The sequence below is a fragment of the Strongylocentrotus purpuratus genome, unplaced genomic scaffold, assembly GCF_000002235.5.
Source record: "Strongylocentrotus purpuratus isolate Spur 01 unplaced genomic scaffold, Spur_5.0 spur5_scaffold_8, whole genome shotgun sequence".
In the NCBI taxonomy this organism is placed as follows: domain Eukaryota; kingdom Metazoa; phylum Echinodermata; class Echinoidea; order Camarodonta; family Strongylocentrotidae; genus Strongylocentrotus; species Strongylocentrotus purpuratus.
Window position 1 is genome coordinate 26344440 of NW_022145614.1, and position 18313 is coordinate 26362752.

The 18313-nt window shown below is 37.6% G+C and overlaps 1 protein-coding gene across 1 annotated transcript; it reads left to right on the forward strand.

Annotated features, from left to right (window-relative positions):
- The first annotated feature begins 1285 nt into the window (after positions 1 to 1285).
- On the forward strand, positions 1286 to 14905 carry LOC583170 (cathepsin Z). Its single transcript, XM_011673570.2, has 8 exons — positions 1286 to 1401; positions 4044 to 4194; positions 5221 to 5369; positions 6497 to 6676; positions 8007 to 8157; positions 9565 to 9643; positions 11280 to 11369; positions 12737 to 14905. Exons 2-8 carry the CDS (start codon positions 4076 to 4078, stop codon positions 12848 to 12850), a joined length of 882 nt encoding a protein of 293 aa, XP_011671872.1. The 5' UTR covers positions 1286 to 1401; positions 4044 to 4075; the 3' UTR covers positions 12851 to 14905.
- Positions 14906 to 18313: the final 3408 nt, after the last annotated feature.

Here is an 18313-nt window from a genome sequence, read left to right on the forward strand (position 1 = left end):
TTCGTATTATCTGTAATGCCCCCATATACGCTCCCATACGAATCCTCTGTTTTTTGAAAATAACATCTTAAAAATTAAGGATTTGTACTTATTTCAGCTCGGTCAATTTATGTTTAATTACAATAGAGGTATACTACCCTCTGTGTTTAATGATATGTTTCTTAAAAACCATGCTGTTCATAGATATCCCACTCGACAATCCGATGAGTTTCACTTACCTCTTTTTGAGAACATGTTCTGCACAGAACACGTTCATTTTTGAAGGCCCTAAATTTTGGAATACTTTGCATAACGATTTGAAAACTTCCCCTTCACTAATTGCTTTTAAAAAAAAGTTAAAATTTTCCTTATTACAATCTTATAATATTTAGAAAATTATTGTGATAGAACATCTCCTTCCCAATTTTGTTTTCTTTCTCTCTTTTCTTCAGCCCATCTCAAAACAAAAAACTACTTGCCATCATGTTCTTGCTCTTTTTGTTTCAGCTGTCTCAAGGATTTTGTGCGCTCCCTATTTCGTGCTCGATCTCTACAACTTTCCTTTGCTCTCACTCTCTTTCCCTCCAAACGCAGCCCGCATTCACCCCCCCCCCATTTTTCTTCTTCCTTTTCCTGTTCTTTCTTCGTCATGTAATTTGTTACGTCTTCTTGTTTACAGTCATTACGTGTTTTAAAAAATGTTCTCTGTTGGACACTATTCTTCTTTCATTGATTATGTATTCAATATTTTGTTCACACTTATTATTATCTGAGGGGTCCACAATTTACAAGCTTTGCTTTTTAGTGGACCTCTCCATTTTCTCAAAATATAAATGCAATTAAATTTTAAAATTCATTTTTTTGTCTTCCTAAAATGTATAAATTATTATTAAGATTTGTTTATTACCAATGTAACTATGTTTTGTATACATTTTACATTGTATTCGTTATTTGTATTTTGTTGGAAATGAAAAAATAAAAAAATTAAACGATTTGAAATCAGCTGCTTCTAAAGACTACGCCGATCTCGTGATAGTCTACAAAAATAGTCCGGTTTGACAATTTTGAAAGTTTAAATACTAATAAAATATTCAAAATCAAAATGTGTTTTACACTTATCCAGCAAAATTATTATTTCTTTTACAAAAATTGTTTCCACTGATCTAATTTTTTTTCCTGAGCTGAGTGTATAAGTATCACAATGAAGTATTATTAATAATGTCCTCTTTAAATAAGACTAGGCAGTAAGTCACCTGACTTGGGTTGGCTTTACACAACAAAATATACTCATGATCACCTGCCACCGGACCGTACGCGGAACCATTGCTGAGTGATACACTGTCACTGATAGTGGTAGTTCAGTAAGAACCCAGAATAAATTTGCAGCAGTTGCATGTGCAGTATTGGCAATCTTAAATATTGGTGAGTAGTGCTGAGTAGTTTATTTATGTTTGAAATAGTAAATAGGTGTGTGTGTAGGCCTAGGCCTAGCTGATTTTATTTAGATCTGAAGTAAAAATAGGTGGTTAGTCATAGTGAAAGAGAATAGCTGATAGTCTATGAATGATTATGATGGCGGAGTTAAACCACCGTTTTATTTACGGGGCGGTGAACGTGAACTCGGTGAAATGAAGAAGGAAACACGAGACACTGACTAAACACTAACTAACCTTATATTATCTCTACTTGTACTTTAGACCGAATTTTCCGTCTCTTTCGTTCGTTAGCCTCTTATTGGGGTAGGGTCGGCTCTCTCTTTAGAGACAGAAACCGTCTATACACATTCCCTTGATAACGCCACGGCCATTTCAGGTCGTAGCGTTTTGCCCCCAAAATCCCCCAAAATGTCATTTTACCTCATGCATTGATTATTTAAAATTAGGAGAAGGTTATACTACATCGGTTCCACTTACCAACTTGACTGAAATAATCCGTTTAATGGTCCCTTTTAAGGAAATTATGGGTCAAAATCGACATCCATGTTGAAATCTTGCAAGCCGTGTTAAACTCTCGCTGCGCATGGAGTCATCTAAATCAATCTCATCCCTTCTAGTCTACGCCGAAGGCAAAACGATTATGAAGTAAAAACTGTGCGCCATCTACACGTTCGTAATGGCGTTATCACAGTTTTTCCTTCATAATCGTTTTGCCTTCGGCGTAGACTAGAAGGGATGAGATTGATTTAGATGACTCCGTGCGCAGCGAGAGTTTAACACGGCTTGCAAGATTTCAACATGGATGTCGATTTTGACCCATAATTTCCTTAAAAGGGACCATTAAACGGATTATTTCAGTCAAGTTGGTAAGTGGAACCGATGTAGTATAACCTTCTCCTAATTTTAAATAATCAATGCATGAGGTAAAATGACATTTTGGGGGATTTTGGGGGCAAAACGCTACGACCTGAAATGGCTGTGGCGTTATCAAGGGATTGTGTATAGACCGTTTCCGTCTCTAAAGAGAGAGCTGGCCGACCCTACCCCAATAAGAGGCTAACGAACGAAAGAGACAGAAAATTCGGTCTACTTGTACTTCAGCTAAGCTCAGCATAGCTGCTCAGCGAACTCGTCAAACTCCCAGGTCTTGAGGTGAACCGGGAGTTGCATGATTCGGGAAGCTAGTTGATTCTGGAGTGTGTGTGTTGTATCAGCAGCAAAGTCCAGAATGAGGAGACTGCCCACGGCAGGGACGCTTATAGGCACGTCCTCAAGAAGTTTGCGACGGACGGACGCGTAAGCGCATCCAAGATGCGTACATATTGTAAATTCTGGCGTGCTGGTAAAATATCCGCTGCCTGGTTTCACGTATGAACTGTTACGCGTCCACGAAACAGAATTTGGCTTATTAAATGCCATTTTACAACAGATCTATTCTATCTCTACTCTAGATCCTTCGTCGTAATCGTATTTTACTCTGTTTATCATTTCTTCTTCTTTAATTTTGTCCTTCCTCCGTTGGCTTTGCCTTTGCCTTTGCCTTTGCCTATCGGTGGTATATAACGCTGTATTGTAAAAGTAAGGCTAATCTAATAATAGTCCGGGAACCAGCCAGGGGGGAGGGGGGGGGGGGGGTCAACCTAGTCTCTAGTTAATGTTCTAGTCCGAGGAACAGAGTGTTTTCCCCTGGACTCCAGCATGCATCGAGAACAGAGGGGAGGGGCGCGTTTAAACACAACATCAATCATTTTTTGCAATTGTGTCTGCTCAGCGGTGGATTTGAACCCATATGCCTCACGAAAGTCATGGGAGCCAGACAAGGATCTGGGACCTTTTTCACAAATCAGTGACAAATCTACTGATAACCAATCAGAAGCAAGGATTTCAGTAGCTTATAACAAAAACTGTCATTTGTCACTAATGACAAGTTTTGTGAAACGGGGCCCTGATCAATCAAACATAAATTGGCAAATCTGCGACATATCTTGCATAAGTTGAACAATATTTTGCAGTCCCAACTAACTTGACTTGTACTGCAGTTTGATCGATCTACCCGCCCTCTGCCTGCACATGAGTTATCAAACTATGGCAGGGTCAGATGAAGCCTCAGCATAGCATTGTCTCAAAAACAAAATTTACTCATTTTTAAGTCATGATTGTAGGGCCATGTCTTTGTTTTTCTTTGGACAATTCCCAAGATGGCTTTCACCTTGCAGGCTGTCCTGAAGGTTCGTTCAGATATGGCTCAGTATACCACTACAAAAAACAACCACACTTTTTGCTTTAATGTGTAAATGAAGGTCAGCTGCATGCAAAAAATAGTCCTGCATGTACATTTACTTACTAAGCTCAGTGTTATAAAAGAGCCCCAGCAATTTTGCCGTTTCATATCTGGGAGATCCTTTACTCAGGCCCTTATTCAGCCTCGTACTGAATATGCACCTGTTCCGCTGTAGTTTGGGGTTTAACGTGTGGATTGTTTTCCTAGTTAATTGAAGTTAATTTGTAAGGATAAACTGTTCAAAATGTCAAATCCCCCCCCCCCCCCCCCCCGCCCTCCCTTTCCCTGACTGTTGAATAATTCATAGTCATGAATATATGCATAATTTTTTTCTTCCTGATCTCTAGGAAGAATTGAAGCACGACAAACCAGTTTCAAGATGAAGGGATTGGTTATCATTTTCCTGACTGTGGTGAGTTGGACCAGTGCCACCTCTCGTTTTAACCTGAGGGAGCCTTGCTACAAACCATCTTTTGATGCCGGAATTAAGGAAGTTAGGTAAGACTATTCTATTCTAACTTTACACTTTATGGTACCTTAAGTAAAAAAAACCTCTAATTCTTAGTTCTTAATCTTCATAATAATATTACATGTACATGTATAAATTACATTAGGATTTGGTCTTGGAAGTCATTTGATATTTCTGTAATAATATTAATCTACTAAAATTCCAGATATTGTCCATTCTTGCGACAGATCTACTACCTGAAAGATAATTAAGGTCTTCACACTGATGATTATTATGATGATGAATTTGTGAAAATGAAACTTACAAGCATTTCAAGAGGACTAATTATCATCTTAGATCAGATGTTGTTTGACAGTCTTCCACAAGGAAGGACGGAGGTAGCACTCACGTGATAATCATTAAATCTGGCAATGATGGAAAACTGAATCTCGCAGATTTAATCAAAACTAAAAAATTAAGTATCAATAAAAAAAGGCATAAAAAATTCAATTAACTGTTATATTTTTACACAAGATTATGTTACAAATAGAGGACTTGCATGTATGAGCACCACTCCTTACTTCCAAGGTTCTGTTATTGATAGTGAAGATGAGTTCTCACAGCAATATGGAAAATGAACCTTGTGATCCATAAAAAAGAATTTCTGTTTCGGTTTAATAAAATTTGGAGTGGACTATTAGGCTATTATTCTTCTTCTTCTTCTTATTATTATTATTATTATACATGAAATTTAATTTGCCTTAAATGTTTGTACAAATTGTATTCATCCTTCATGCATAGTTATAATGCTTTTTAAAAACAACATACATACCGGTACTATAAACTTTCATAAAGGCAAAGCAATTTGTTTTACTGAAGTACAAATGCATGAACTTGTAGTCATTGATTTTAGTACTGTTGTTTGATTTGAAGTGTTGAGAGAAGATCAGTACTTCCAAAATAGAAAAAAAATGTATCAGAAACTAGAAAATAAAATAACATCTAATTATCTATAGGTATATGAATACAGCCAACAAAGACATTAGAATGAATTAGTTTAATATTTTGAATTGCAGAAAATCCAACATTTCAGTTGGGGCTCTACCCACAGCATTTGACTGGCGAAATGTGAACGGCACCAACTTTGCCAGCACTACCCGCAACCAGCACATCCCCACCTACTGTGGTTCCTGTTGGGCAATGGGCACCACCAGCGCTCTGGCAGGTGAGTTAAAGTAGACATTCTAACAGTATGCAAACTGGCCCAGTGCACATTTCTGAAGATTTCTAATGAATAATCAGAGATATATGAAGCCAAGATAAGTTATTAAAAAATGTAGTTTGTTTTTGTTTGTAATCTTTGAAAGTAAATCCTTGTGTACAGTGAAGAATAATTGTTTACTCAACTGGGTCACTCATTTCTGTAACGATACCTACACAAATGATTTCATTTTTTATTAACTCAATTTTTCAAATGATGTCAAATGATCATTGTATGCTTGTAAACTGCTCCTTCTAAGACTTCAACATGCACAAACTTATCTATTGCTTGCAGTCACAACATATTTGACCACGTACCGTAAATATATAATGTTCATACCCAATTAACAAGGTTTTTTTTCTTTCTTAAACACCCTGTAGCGTAGTTAACCACATGTACCTCGAGATTTCATAATAAATTCAGCTGCCCACCACATTGCCCGAAGAAGATATTAAGAAGAGACATATTTCAGTCTCATAACAGAAAATACATTTACAGTATACATTGATACATTTAGAGTATACATTGATTGTATGTAACAGTTTCAGGGAAGCTGATCATTAATATTTTTGGATTTGTTTTATTGAATTTTATTTCTGCATTTTTCCAAATATACCGTAATATAACTGAATAATTAAGAACATACTGGTATTGGTATACATATATATAATAAAACAGATTTAAACAATAATTACTTCATGTAAATTTTTTTTTTTTTTTTTACATATATACATATAATAACAAAACTTTATATTTCCATTACATATTATCATAAATTTTAAGTATCTATTGAAAAAGTGCAGGAGACCCCAATCATAAGCGATACTTGATTAGGATGGCGGCCACCCCCAAAAACAATCTTAAGGTAAAAGTTAAAATAAAAAAATGTTGCTTAAAATGAAAAAAGTGTTGCCCTGTTGCAATAGTGTATTCTGCTGCTTTTTTTGCAACTGCTTTCTTCATTCTCTATTACAGATTGTGATTCTGACTTGGGTTAGGAATGTAACATATAAAACAAAAATTCTAACATCAATCTAAACCTGAAGATTTTATCTCAGCATTTTTCATTTTTCTCTTTCTCTTCTTCCAAGATCGAATCAACATCATGCGAGGAGGTGCGTGGCCTTCCGCCTACCTGTCTGTTCAGAACGTCCTAGACTGCGGGGGTGCCGGTACTTGCCACGGGGGCGGTCAGATTGGGGTGTACGCCTATGCCAAAGAAACTGGCATCCCTGATGAAACGTGCAATAATTACCAAGCAGCGGATCAAGGTACAGGCATGGCAGGACGCTTGGGTCATTACTATTATTGATTTTAGGTTGGGGGGGGGGGGCAATAAAGAAAATACATGAGAAATCAGAGAACAAGTATAGATAAAAGATATTTCAACCACCAGCATGCTGAGGACAGAAAAGGTGAATCCAATAACTGTGGCTAATAGCCTTCTTTCCCAGTACCAGTGGTTGTAAACGTAGAGGATAAACATCAGTTTACTATATTATACAAGTGCCTCGGTGAGTCACGTTTCAGATACAGTCAAACCTGTCTATACCGACCACCCAAGGGAAACACAAAAAGTGGCCTTTGTAGACAGGTGGTCTTTGTAGACAGGTTCCTTTAGTACATGATTCAGTGAGAAACCATTTTCAAGGGAAACAAAAAATGTGGCCTTTGTAGACAGGTGGTCTTTGTAGACAGGTGGTCACTAAAGCAGGTTTGACTGTATAAATAAGACGGGAGCCAGCAGAGGTCAGCCTAGCTGGAAAGGTTACCAATGTTCATGGCTATAACTTATAAAGCTGAAAAGAACAGAGATTATATTAAAGTAGTTTCATCGTTACACCAGTTTCATAGTTATACTAATTTCATAGTTACACTAGTCCTAAGCTAATACATAGTGTAAGGATCAAGGGTAGAATTGATTTAGAGTTGCTCTTAAAGTATCATTATCTTGAGTTCTCATGGGAAATTTGATGCAATTCAGGTATTTTCCCAATGGAACTGATGTTGTCAATTGATCAACGAGATTGGACCATACGTTTATGACTGATAGTTTTTACCAAAGAAAAATTCATCATTGCAAATTCCTTACCCAAACCATGACTGAACACTTTCCAATCTTTTACAGCAAGTTGTAAGCGGGCCACGAGTTTCAGCGCCTTCTCGTAAAGAATAGCATGCGCCTTTAAAAGAAATGATATTCTTATTTTAACATCATAAAAAGAACATAAAAATCATCAAGAGGAAGAAAATACAAGAACTCAAAAAAGAAGAAGTAATAAATAGGTATACAAATATGTGATTAGAGAAAGGGGCTTGAAAAAATTAAACTAAAGAGATCAAATCCGATGGATATTGCCATAGAAAGAGGAAGGAAAAGGCTATAAAAACGGCTGTCACATTTTGATGAGCCATATATACCTCAAAAAAGTTTCTGTCAAGCAAGAAGAAAAAGTTACGATGTCCCCTTGTGCCTCCACCCCCCCCCCCAGTACCCTGTATGTGCTTCTACATGTGTGGATGTATGTATGTATGATACACTGACTTAACATATTTTATGTACAAAACCAATTGTCATTAGACTGTTTCCTTTTTTCCTAGAATGTGATCCTTTCAATACATGTGGCACCTGTACAACGTTTGGTCAGTGTCATGTTCTGAAGAATTACACAGTGCACAAGGTGTCCGAATACGGCAGTGTGGCAGGGCGCGGCCCGATGATGGCCGAGATCTCTGCTAGAGGACCTATCAGGTATTAAATGATGTCGTGCTGAGTATATTTGTTTGATGGCATTATTTCACAAACATTTTTGACTGTGATGGGATAAAATGTCTTTAAAAAGGCAAACTATGATATTAATTGGAAGAAAAAAAGACATTTATCGTAAAAATAATATGCACTTGATAATCCCAGTACGTTTCATTTATGAATTACAATGAGATTGTAAGATCCTTAGTTGTAGGACAAATCGGACATGCCCGCAATGTGTCATCAAGCCACGTGACCATATTTCCTTTTTACGAGGGGTGTAGTAGCCCAACAAGCGTGAGATCTGTGAAAAATGGATGGTTATTATCATTTTTTTTGTTTTTTAGAGATTTTCTGAAAAATCAGAGGCTGGAATATTAATAAGTAGAGGTGTATTCATGTTTTGAAATGCTATGTTAAGCTATGGTCACAAATCAGAGCAGCGACCGACCGATCAGTAGCCTGCTCAGTCGCTGCTGGAATTTAGGCATCGCCGAGCGATTAGGTCGGAGCCCGGGCGGCAACCGCCCAGGCACCGAGCATATTTTGGGCAGCGACCGAGCTATGCCCTAAAAACGAGCGGTGCCTGGGCGGCCGCCGCTCGGTGGCCGGGCAGCCGCCGAGCAGAATTGGTTAAAAACTCGCCACTCGGCTGCCGAGCAGGCTACTTTTGGGTAATGTGACCATAGCATTAGTTGGGTTAGAGTGGCCCTTTAATACACTAAAATCTTTGGAATGGTGGATGACTTATGGCACACAATAGCTTTGACTTGCCCGATGTCATTTCCCAGCACATTAAACACATTTGCCGCTCTCCACCTACATAGATAAAGTAAATGGGTACCTGGTAGGAAGGAATTCCTTGAACGTTTCAGCGCCTTGTTATGGCAGCTCAGCTACAGCCGGGATGATAATATGATACTTTGTATTAAAGGTATACCCAGTTCTGGTCATGCGATTGCATTGTGAAAGAAACATTGTGGAATCGATCAGAAAATGTTGATCATCTAGCATGTAAGTATTGGTGTGTACTGCAAGGTTCTGGAATCATCAAAATGATTAGAAATTTGGCCCAGTCTTGGTAAAGTTACAAGCACTGTACACAGAAAGATGTATATGGGACTACGTGATATCTATCCAGTCTGGATAGCTATAATAATTTACCAAATATATCAATTAGTAGGCGGTTTCCCGGCAAAATTTGTATCATCACGTATTAGTCCAAACATATTCTTTCACATGATTGGTGATAAGAGCTTCCATTTCATTTTTTTGAGAGAGGGTTGATCATCGTTTCCAAAACCTTTTAGCGCAGTAGAGTGTATTCATGTATGTAGCAGCTGTGCTATATAAATGGACCTATTATTACAATAATTGAATGAATGTTGTTTTCTTTGCACCTTCTTGTAGCTGTGGAGTCATGGTGACTGAAGCGTTTGATGCCTTCCAAGGAGGAAAGGTCTATGCTGAATACCAAAGCACGATCTCAGTAAGTCAAACCCAGAATCCGCATATATAGGATGCTCCTAGATCGCAGTTGCTCTGCGAATTACCTTATCAAAAATATATGAATAAAAGAAGTTCATCACAGTTAATCCTGTATATAAAGGATGCTCAAGGTTTTTATGCACAGGTTCCTTTAGTACATCATATTTCAATGAGAAACTAAATTTCAAGGGAAACATCTTCTTTTTTTTAAATGTGGTCTTTATACTCAGGTGGTCGCTAAAGCAGGTTTGACCGTTCCAAAACGTGATCATGATGCAGTACACATTACATTGTAAATACAGTTCTTTGGTTAGGCTTTAAAAAAAAGATGTTGTATGGCCCTTTACAACCGACCCAAAAATCTTGAAATCTATGGTACGTTTTTTTTTACCGTTTTTTAGAAGAAAAAAATGTGCATTAAGGAAAAAAAGGGAGAAATATCAGCCCAAAGAGGGAGAAAAGTATTTTTTTTAAAGCATTTGAAAAAAAAAAAAAATTCTGACCGACCGACCCATGTTTTGGCACCTAAAGGGCAATACAACAACTTTTTTTTTTTAGGCCTTATACGACAGCACGGAAGCTACACTGCTAGAAGGTTGTGGCACCCTTGTTGAACAAATTACATATAATACACACTTGCATTAACCTATCACCTTTGGTAACAGGTTGGCTCCTGTAATAAGCCTTTGGGAATGAGACGATTAAGCAGTAAACAGGTTAAATAGTTTATGTGCCTCGTGACAAATACAAATAACGTGCATTATGCAAATAGATTACATGTATGGTTAATTTTACTGTTGCGATTTGGTTTTGAGGTCAGGTTTTTTAGGGGGGTTGCGATAAGGGTTAGGCACATGCCTCTGGGCATCAGTGTTGAACTTATCTCTTTGCATGTGTTTGTTTATTCTTATTATGTACTTGTCTCTTGCCATGCCGTATTGTATTTGTGCTTTTTTTTAATGAATGGTCAAATAAATAATAAAGGTGTAGCGTTTGGTCCAAGGTTGAAGTTACTACCGGTAATTGGAAGACTGTAGGAACTAACGTAATTAATAAATATATTGCCCCACAGTGATATTGAAATTGGCCTTTGCCCAGAGATGTGGTCAAGGTACTAAGTACAGTCATCAGATAACAAATGAACAATGAGGGTTCAATAAACAATATTTGTGTAGAAATATGAGTTGAGTTGAGGTATTATTATCCAAACGTTCATAAACTATTGTCGGAGGTGACCTTAATACAATAAGTAGTAAACATTTCTATTTTATCTCACTCCTTTGTTTGTGTCCTTCTCTCCTCTGCATTTGATTTCTTTCATTCGCTCTCTCTCTCTATCTTTCTCTCTCTCTCTCTCTCTTTCTCTGTCTTTCTCTCTCTCTTTCTATCTCTTTCATTATCTGTCTTTCTTTCTATCTCTCTTTCCATCTCTCTAAACCCTATCTCTCTCTTTCTTTTTCTTCCTCTCTCTCTCTCTTTATCTCTCTCTCTCTCTCTATCTCCTATGTCTCACTCTCTATCTCTATCTCCCTCCCTCTCTCTCTCTCTCTCTTTTCCTCTTTCTCTCTCTTCCTCTCTCTCTCTCTCTCTCTCCCTCTCACTCTCTGTCTCCATTCCTTCATTCCTCAATCATGCAGATCAACCACATTGTGTCCGTAGCTGGCTGGGGAGTGGATGAGACTGGAGTGGAATACTGGATCGTGAGGAACTCTTGGGGTCAGCCCTGGGTGAGTATCTAGGTGCTCTTCAACACGCACACAATACCCCAGTCACACCGGACTAAACAAACAAATTAAACACCTTAAAGGCATCATTTAACAATGTTAAATCTGAGATGCACGGCCCTACGTGTTATCAGTGTCTGTGATATGGTGTAATATTGAAGCCCTAAACAAAATTGCGCTTCAAATTGATCAAGAAGTGCTTCAAAAAAATTAACAATTTTGAGTGACCGGTTTTACCGTACTCGTTTTCCCCAATAGACTGTAGTGTTATGAAAACCATTTGGCAAACGGTTTTCAAATTTGTAATTCCAATCATAAATATCTTGATAATCAGACAGGCGATCGGCTTGTAAAAGTCGTGGGGTTCCTGATTGACCTAAAGGTTTATAATTATGATTGCAGCATGAGCTAAATCCAGGATTTTGTTTCAGAGTCTGAGACAAAGTTACCGGATCCCTTTAAAGATAAAGTCAAGTTCAGGTCATGCGATTGCATTGTGAAAGAAACGATGTGGGATCGATCAGAAAAAGTTGAACATGTAGCATATAAGTATCGGTGTGTACGGCAAGGTTTTGGAAATCATCATAATGATAAGAAATTTGGCCCAGTCTTGGTAAAAGTAACAAGCACTGCACATAGAAAGATGTATAAGGAACTATACATGTGGCATAAAAATAAAGCCCACATTTTTAAGCTGTTACATGCCATATTTAGAATAAGAAGGCATTTGAAGAGCCATGCTTTTCAGGAAACATTTTTTCTTTGATGTTCTTCAACACTTGCATAATAACAATGAAAACGCTCACAATTATTTTCACCTCTTCCCAGAACTCGATCTTCTCTTTAAACAGCAAATTATATTTTGGTTTGGTGGTGTGACTAACTTACAACACACTTTTTTTTTTTTTACTGTTTTCAAATGTGTGTGTACACCATTTAAACAACAATTGCTTTTGAAATCCCCAATGCGATAATGAAAGGGTCTGTGAAACATTCTGATTCAGCCATCCACACTCTAGGGGAAATACCCCCTGACCCACCACACACCCCGGACAACTACCCACAGGTACAATTGTCCTAGTGTCCTGGGGCAGGTAGTCCTGATTGGAAGTTGTCTAGTACATGGGCACTTGGCAACATTTTATCTATATATGTATTTATTTATTTATTTAGTGTTATTTTATTATTTTTGAGGGGGGGGGGGGGGGTCTACAAGTAGTATCCAGATGTTTTTAGGATTTTGTTATACTCATCTCCATTGGATTTTAACCAATCATTCTATGGCCCAGTTTTTAATTTATTGATATTGAAGTTGAATGTCTTAAAATATGTCTCATGTTTTATTCTATTTATACTTCTCCTATTGACAGGCCGAACAGGGGTGGGTCCGTATTGTGACCAGTGCCTACAAGAGTGGCGCAGGAGATAGCTACAACCTCGGTATTGAGACCGAGTGTGCCTACGGTGTCCCCATCGTGAATTAAAACCAACGAGGACTAGAACCAGGGACCTACAGTTCAAAAGCCTTTCTACCGTCACAAACCACTTTCACAGATCTGCACATTTGTTCGTGCATGCTACATGCACAACTCAGCAAAGATAAGTTTCTTGTTTATGATGTACTTAGAGCCAGAGGGCTTTAACTTTCATTTTGCAACACAAAGTTAAAGACCTCCTGGCTATCGAGTGACATTTTTTAAAACTCCAAAATGCATAATTGTCCAGCTAATGTAACGACCAACTTGCAGAGTCGGTAACATTTATTACTAATTGATATTTTCAACCTCATTGTATGGAAGGTATTGCTGAAAGTGAAATTGTTGCAATTTTTTAATCCTATATTATCCTATCCTATACAATGTCAACTAAACTTAATTCATGACCCATATGTTGAATTTTGATATTTGAAACATGGGTGGGGAAATTCTTTTCTATATTCATTGATTTTGAGACCATTTAGGAAATTGTAATCCTTTTAGGTTATTAAATACTGTTGCATATATATATATATATATATATATATATATGCCCTTGAGTGATGGGCTCTGAATGCTTGGTCTCTGGTTCAACCTGGTGTGTTATCAGAATCATGCATTAGCAAATCTTTCATATTTGTTTTTTTGTTTTTTTATCAGATTTTTACTAATAATTTTTTAATCATGAATGAATAACTATTGTCTTATGAAAAGTGTGGTACATATTAATCTTGCAAATACTTGAATATTTTTTGCAATCAGATTTTTTACTAATACATGTTTAATCATGAATAAATAGAACTTGTTTTTTATGAAAAGTGTGGTACATATTATGCTGATTATAGTATTTTTGTATGCATGTATTGAAAAGATTTTTTTTTTTTAGAACTTAGACTTTCAATAGGTGTACTGCAAATGGTATAAGAGAGTGAAATGTACAATACATATACATGTAGTAGCAGTATCTTCTAAGAGTTTGAGTATGAATGCATATTATATCTGTCATCGGAATTGATATATTTTAGAGTAGGAACTTAGCACAGAGGTTATCATTTCATCAAAAATGAACCTTAAAGGGAAAAGACTAGAAAAGACAACACTCCAAACAATGACAGGAGATGAATGAAGGTAATGTCAATGATGAAGAACAAAGATTAATACAGGGTGAGAAAGTAAGAGGGTAGCTAATTCACATTGACAAGACAAATCCAGATTTTAAAAAATATACCCAGTAATGAAATTGTGGACCATACTGAAATACGTTGCTGATATGAGTTGGACATGCAATAAATTTTGTAAGGTTTTAGTTCAGAGTGGCTGTTCTGTTTAGTTTATTTCTGACGGTGCAATAGTTAAACTACTTTGAAAGAAAGGTAGATGTATTTTGAAAAGTAGCCAGAGAGATATATGAGGTTAAAGGAACTACTATTTATTGAGTTTTAGCTGTGGAAGTCAGGATTTATGCAATATAACAAGGCATTTAGGCTTCATTTTGTGCACATGCAAAACTGAAATTTAAAAAAAGATGAAGGTTTATTTTTAAGTCTTAAAATTGAATCTGAATGATTTGCCAAGTGAATTTTTGTAAGGTGTTCTATTTCTCATGCTTTTTTCCCCTTCTTCTATCTTGATATGAATTTATAGAAATATTTATCATTATCATCATCATTATATATCGATTCTGAGAAAAGTGCTGCATAGTTTTCCATAAACTGATCTTTTATGTCTTTATGGCTTTAATTATGAATCATGTACTTTCTGTATTGAAATGCCGCTGATACTCTTATATTTGGGATAAAAATCTAAACTGTTTGAGATATGTATTACATATAGAAGACATTGCAATGAGATGAAAAGTACTATAAGAAACAAACATGAATATGTGATGTGATTTTGAAGGAGTGACTGTTCTATTATCTATGTCACTATGTATTGTTAACTGCAAGAGGAGTAGGATAAGTATTTAACAAAATAAGATTTAAACAAGTTTTTCATTCATCACTCACGCACAAGTCATGATCTGCATATATTCTCAATTAAATTTCAAATATTATATTCGTCTTATGTATGTAGTTCTTTCAGTTTTTCTTTCCAGTTTTCTGATTCTGTGACACTTGATTAGCCCTCACAACCGAAATGCTATGTCCCACGCACTGATGCCTTTTGGTATTTTCAATTATAGTAGTATATAAGTACTTTATTGTCTTCTACTCTCTCTTTCTCTCTCTCTCTTTCTCTCTCTCTCTCTCTCTCTCTCTCTCTCTCTCTCTCCTCTCCCTCCGTTCTATCACTCCATTAACATGGGTTCTCTCCCCTCCACCCACCCCACCCCACCCTCTCTCTCTTCTCCAGGCGTGCCACAAGCACTTTGGGATGGGGGGGGGGGGGGCAAACATTCCAGGGGGCTCACCTTCCAGGGGCAGTGGCATAATGAGCAAAAACGTTTGGAAGGGGGGGGGGGGGCAAAAGAAAAGTCTACGTCACCACCACTCTTACACGTTACATGCAGGCCCCGCGGAACGTTTTCCAAAGTGGAGTATTAACGATCAGGTAGAGCGTAACCCCCGGAAGCTCAGGGTTTTTAGGCATTAAATTACAGTCAGATAAGCATATTTAGATACCTTATTTGTGACACTGGCAGGTCACTAATATGCGGGGAGTCCAGGGGGCAGAGCCCCGGAAGCTCAGGGGTTTTAGGTATTTAATTACGGTTAGATGAGCACCCAGGGGCACTCTTTAAGGCCATTGAGGTAGTCCAGGGGGCAGAGCCCCGGAAGCTCAGGGGTTTTAGGTATTTAATTACGGTCAGATGAGCATCCAGGGGACCACCTTTGGGCCCTTGGTGGGGTGCGGGGGCGGAGCCCTCGTAAGCTCTTGGGGTTTTAGGCATTCAATTACGGTCAGATGAGCATATTTTGATACCTCATTTGTGACGTTGGCATGTCACTTATTTTTTCTCTCTCTTTCTTTCTTTTTCTCTGTAACATACTTTTTCAAAAAAGTGGGGGGGGGGGGGGGGGGTCGAGCCCCTGAGCCCAGGCGTTTTGCAGGCCCTGACATGAAGGCTTCTAAATAAGCATATATTTCGCCCGACTGTAAATTTGGGTATTTCTAAATTTCCAACCAAACGCATTTACCCTTACTGTACTGGGGGGGGGGGGGGGAGGGGTGGGCCTGGGAGGCCCCCCCCCTCGACATTTTCGGAGATTGCGCCGCAACCTCTTGGAATTTTGAATTGTCGTTTCATGACTCTTTTTCCCTCAAGTCTTACGCACATTTTGATACCATTTTCTTCGAAATTGGATATACCTGTAAGGTGTTACATAACAATTAGTATGCGCATGTCATCAAAAATATGCTATAATTGCATTCATGTACAAGCAGAAATGTGAATATAGGTTTAGATGCATTTCTTCCAAGTGGGAGATATGAATTGATATCAAATTGCTTTTATATATTTCTCAAAGTAACTTGATGTATTCCAGAACAAAAGAATACATTAGAAATAAAACAATAGATATAAGAAATTAAAAAACAATGAAATACGAATCAAATTTGCATAAATTATCATTATTAATTACATCTAAATAACTAATTTGTGTTAGAAAAGAAGTTTTATATGAATAATGAGTTTCAATTAACATCCAAAAAGTGGAGTCTGACGATTTTTGTAATGATTCTAGTTCCCTGTATATTTCCAGATTTTATATTCATGAATGCGTATACATAACTTATGCAAATTAACCTATGCATTTTCAAATATCATAAAAATAATGTAACCTCATGAATTTGAGATGAAGGAAACATTTATTCAATACATTTCCAACATTCCTCACAAGTCTAAAGACAAATATGTAGAGTTTTCTGCATAAATGCATAAAATTAGCATTTTGCATAATTAATTAGGCTATAACGACAACATTTTGCATATTAGGAAAAAAATAATTATACCATCTTGTTCCTTATGTAAATATCTACAAACACGAAAATGTTAGTGTTCATCAGACTTTCGAAGGCCGAGATCATGGGGGGGGGGGGGGCCAGTCACGAGGTGTTCAAAATAGCCCAGTACAGTAAGGGTTAAAAAGGAACACTTACACAAAAATTGAGAAAAAATACCGGAAATCATGTCATTTCAGCAACATTTGTAAATCACTGGTATCGAATAAGAAATGACCCCTCCCCCATCGGTACGCCAGCGTTCAGGGGCTCATGTCTTCTCACCCCTATAACAAACAAAAAACAAAAAACACACGCTTTCCCACCCTCTCACAATGCTTCTACGATATGCGCGTATCGCTAATATAAAAACCTCCATTGGTAAATATAGGTGGCATGGGGAATGTTTAGGAAATTTAATTCCTGTTAAATTTCCTTGTCTTTAAATGGAATTTTATATGTGATTTAATTCAGGTTTTTATTATTGTTATGTTGTTTTGGGTTAAAAATACAAACCATCTTTACTCCTTTACTGCTTTTTTTGGGGGGGGGGGGGGGGCAGGGCGTTTTTTTTTTGGGAAAACGCATTTTTTTTTTTTTTTTTTTTTTTGGGGGGGGGGGGTTGGGGGGGGCAAGTGCCTCCCCCCTTGCCACCCCACTTCCGGCGCCTATGCTCCCCCTCTCTCTCTCTCTCTCTCTCTCTCTCTCTCTCTCTCTCTCTCTCCCTGCCTCGCTCTCTCACCAACCCCCTGTCCCTTTCGTAATCAAGCAATGATTAATCTAAAATGTTATTCAGTAGTTCCCAAATAATGAGTGAAACCAACAAGACGTGGGCGGCTATTTAAAGAGAAATTGTCGTTCTGTATACGGAGATAATGGAAAACCCGGATTTCACAAGAATTCAATGTTAAAGTCATTGATCCTTGCCTTACCTGCATGAGACCTACGCGACACTACCAGTCACGGTGAGATACTTTCTGAAATTTTGCCAAGGTTTGTCGAGGAATTTCATGGAAGGATCTGAAGAAAAAAAAAACTAAACATTTTGGTAAAATATTATTAACTCCTTCCGAGAAGGTTCTTCTAGAGACGGTCAATGAAATGGTATGTGTTGTAAAAAGCCTGTAGCTGGAGTTCGTGGGATACTGAATTACTTTTTACCTTCGGACACGTTGATCCGTTTTGAAGGTGGTAAAGGAAAGACGGAGAGGAGGGGGTGAGATTTAGGCGAAATAATAATCGGAAGCACACAATACACAGTTAATTTCACTTATTATTTGGGAAGGCATCAGTTACAATCTGCTTAAGGGTCGCAACTATCGCACCATTTGAAAATCAATTCGAATTGAAATCTCAGAACAGTCGTGGAGGTCCAAGTTAGTATATTCGTCATCCTTTGGAGCAGGAGTCATCAACAGTTCACTTATTCATCGACAATTACTTTGCGATGGATGGAAGAATGGTTTGACTTAAAGACAAGGAGAAAGAGTAATAATCTCCCTAATACTTAGCGGAAATCGTTGGGTTTTCCGC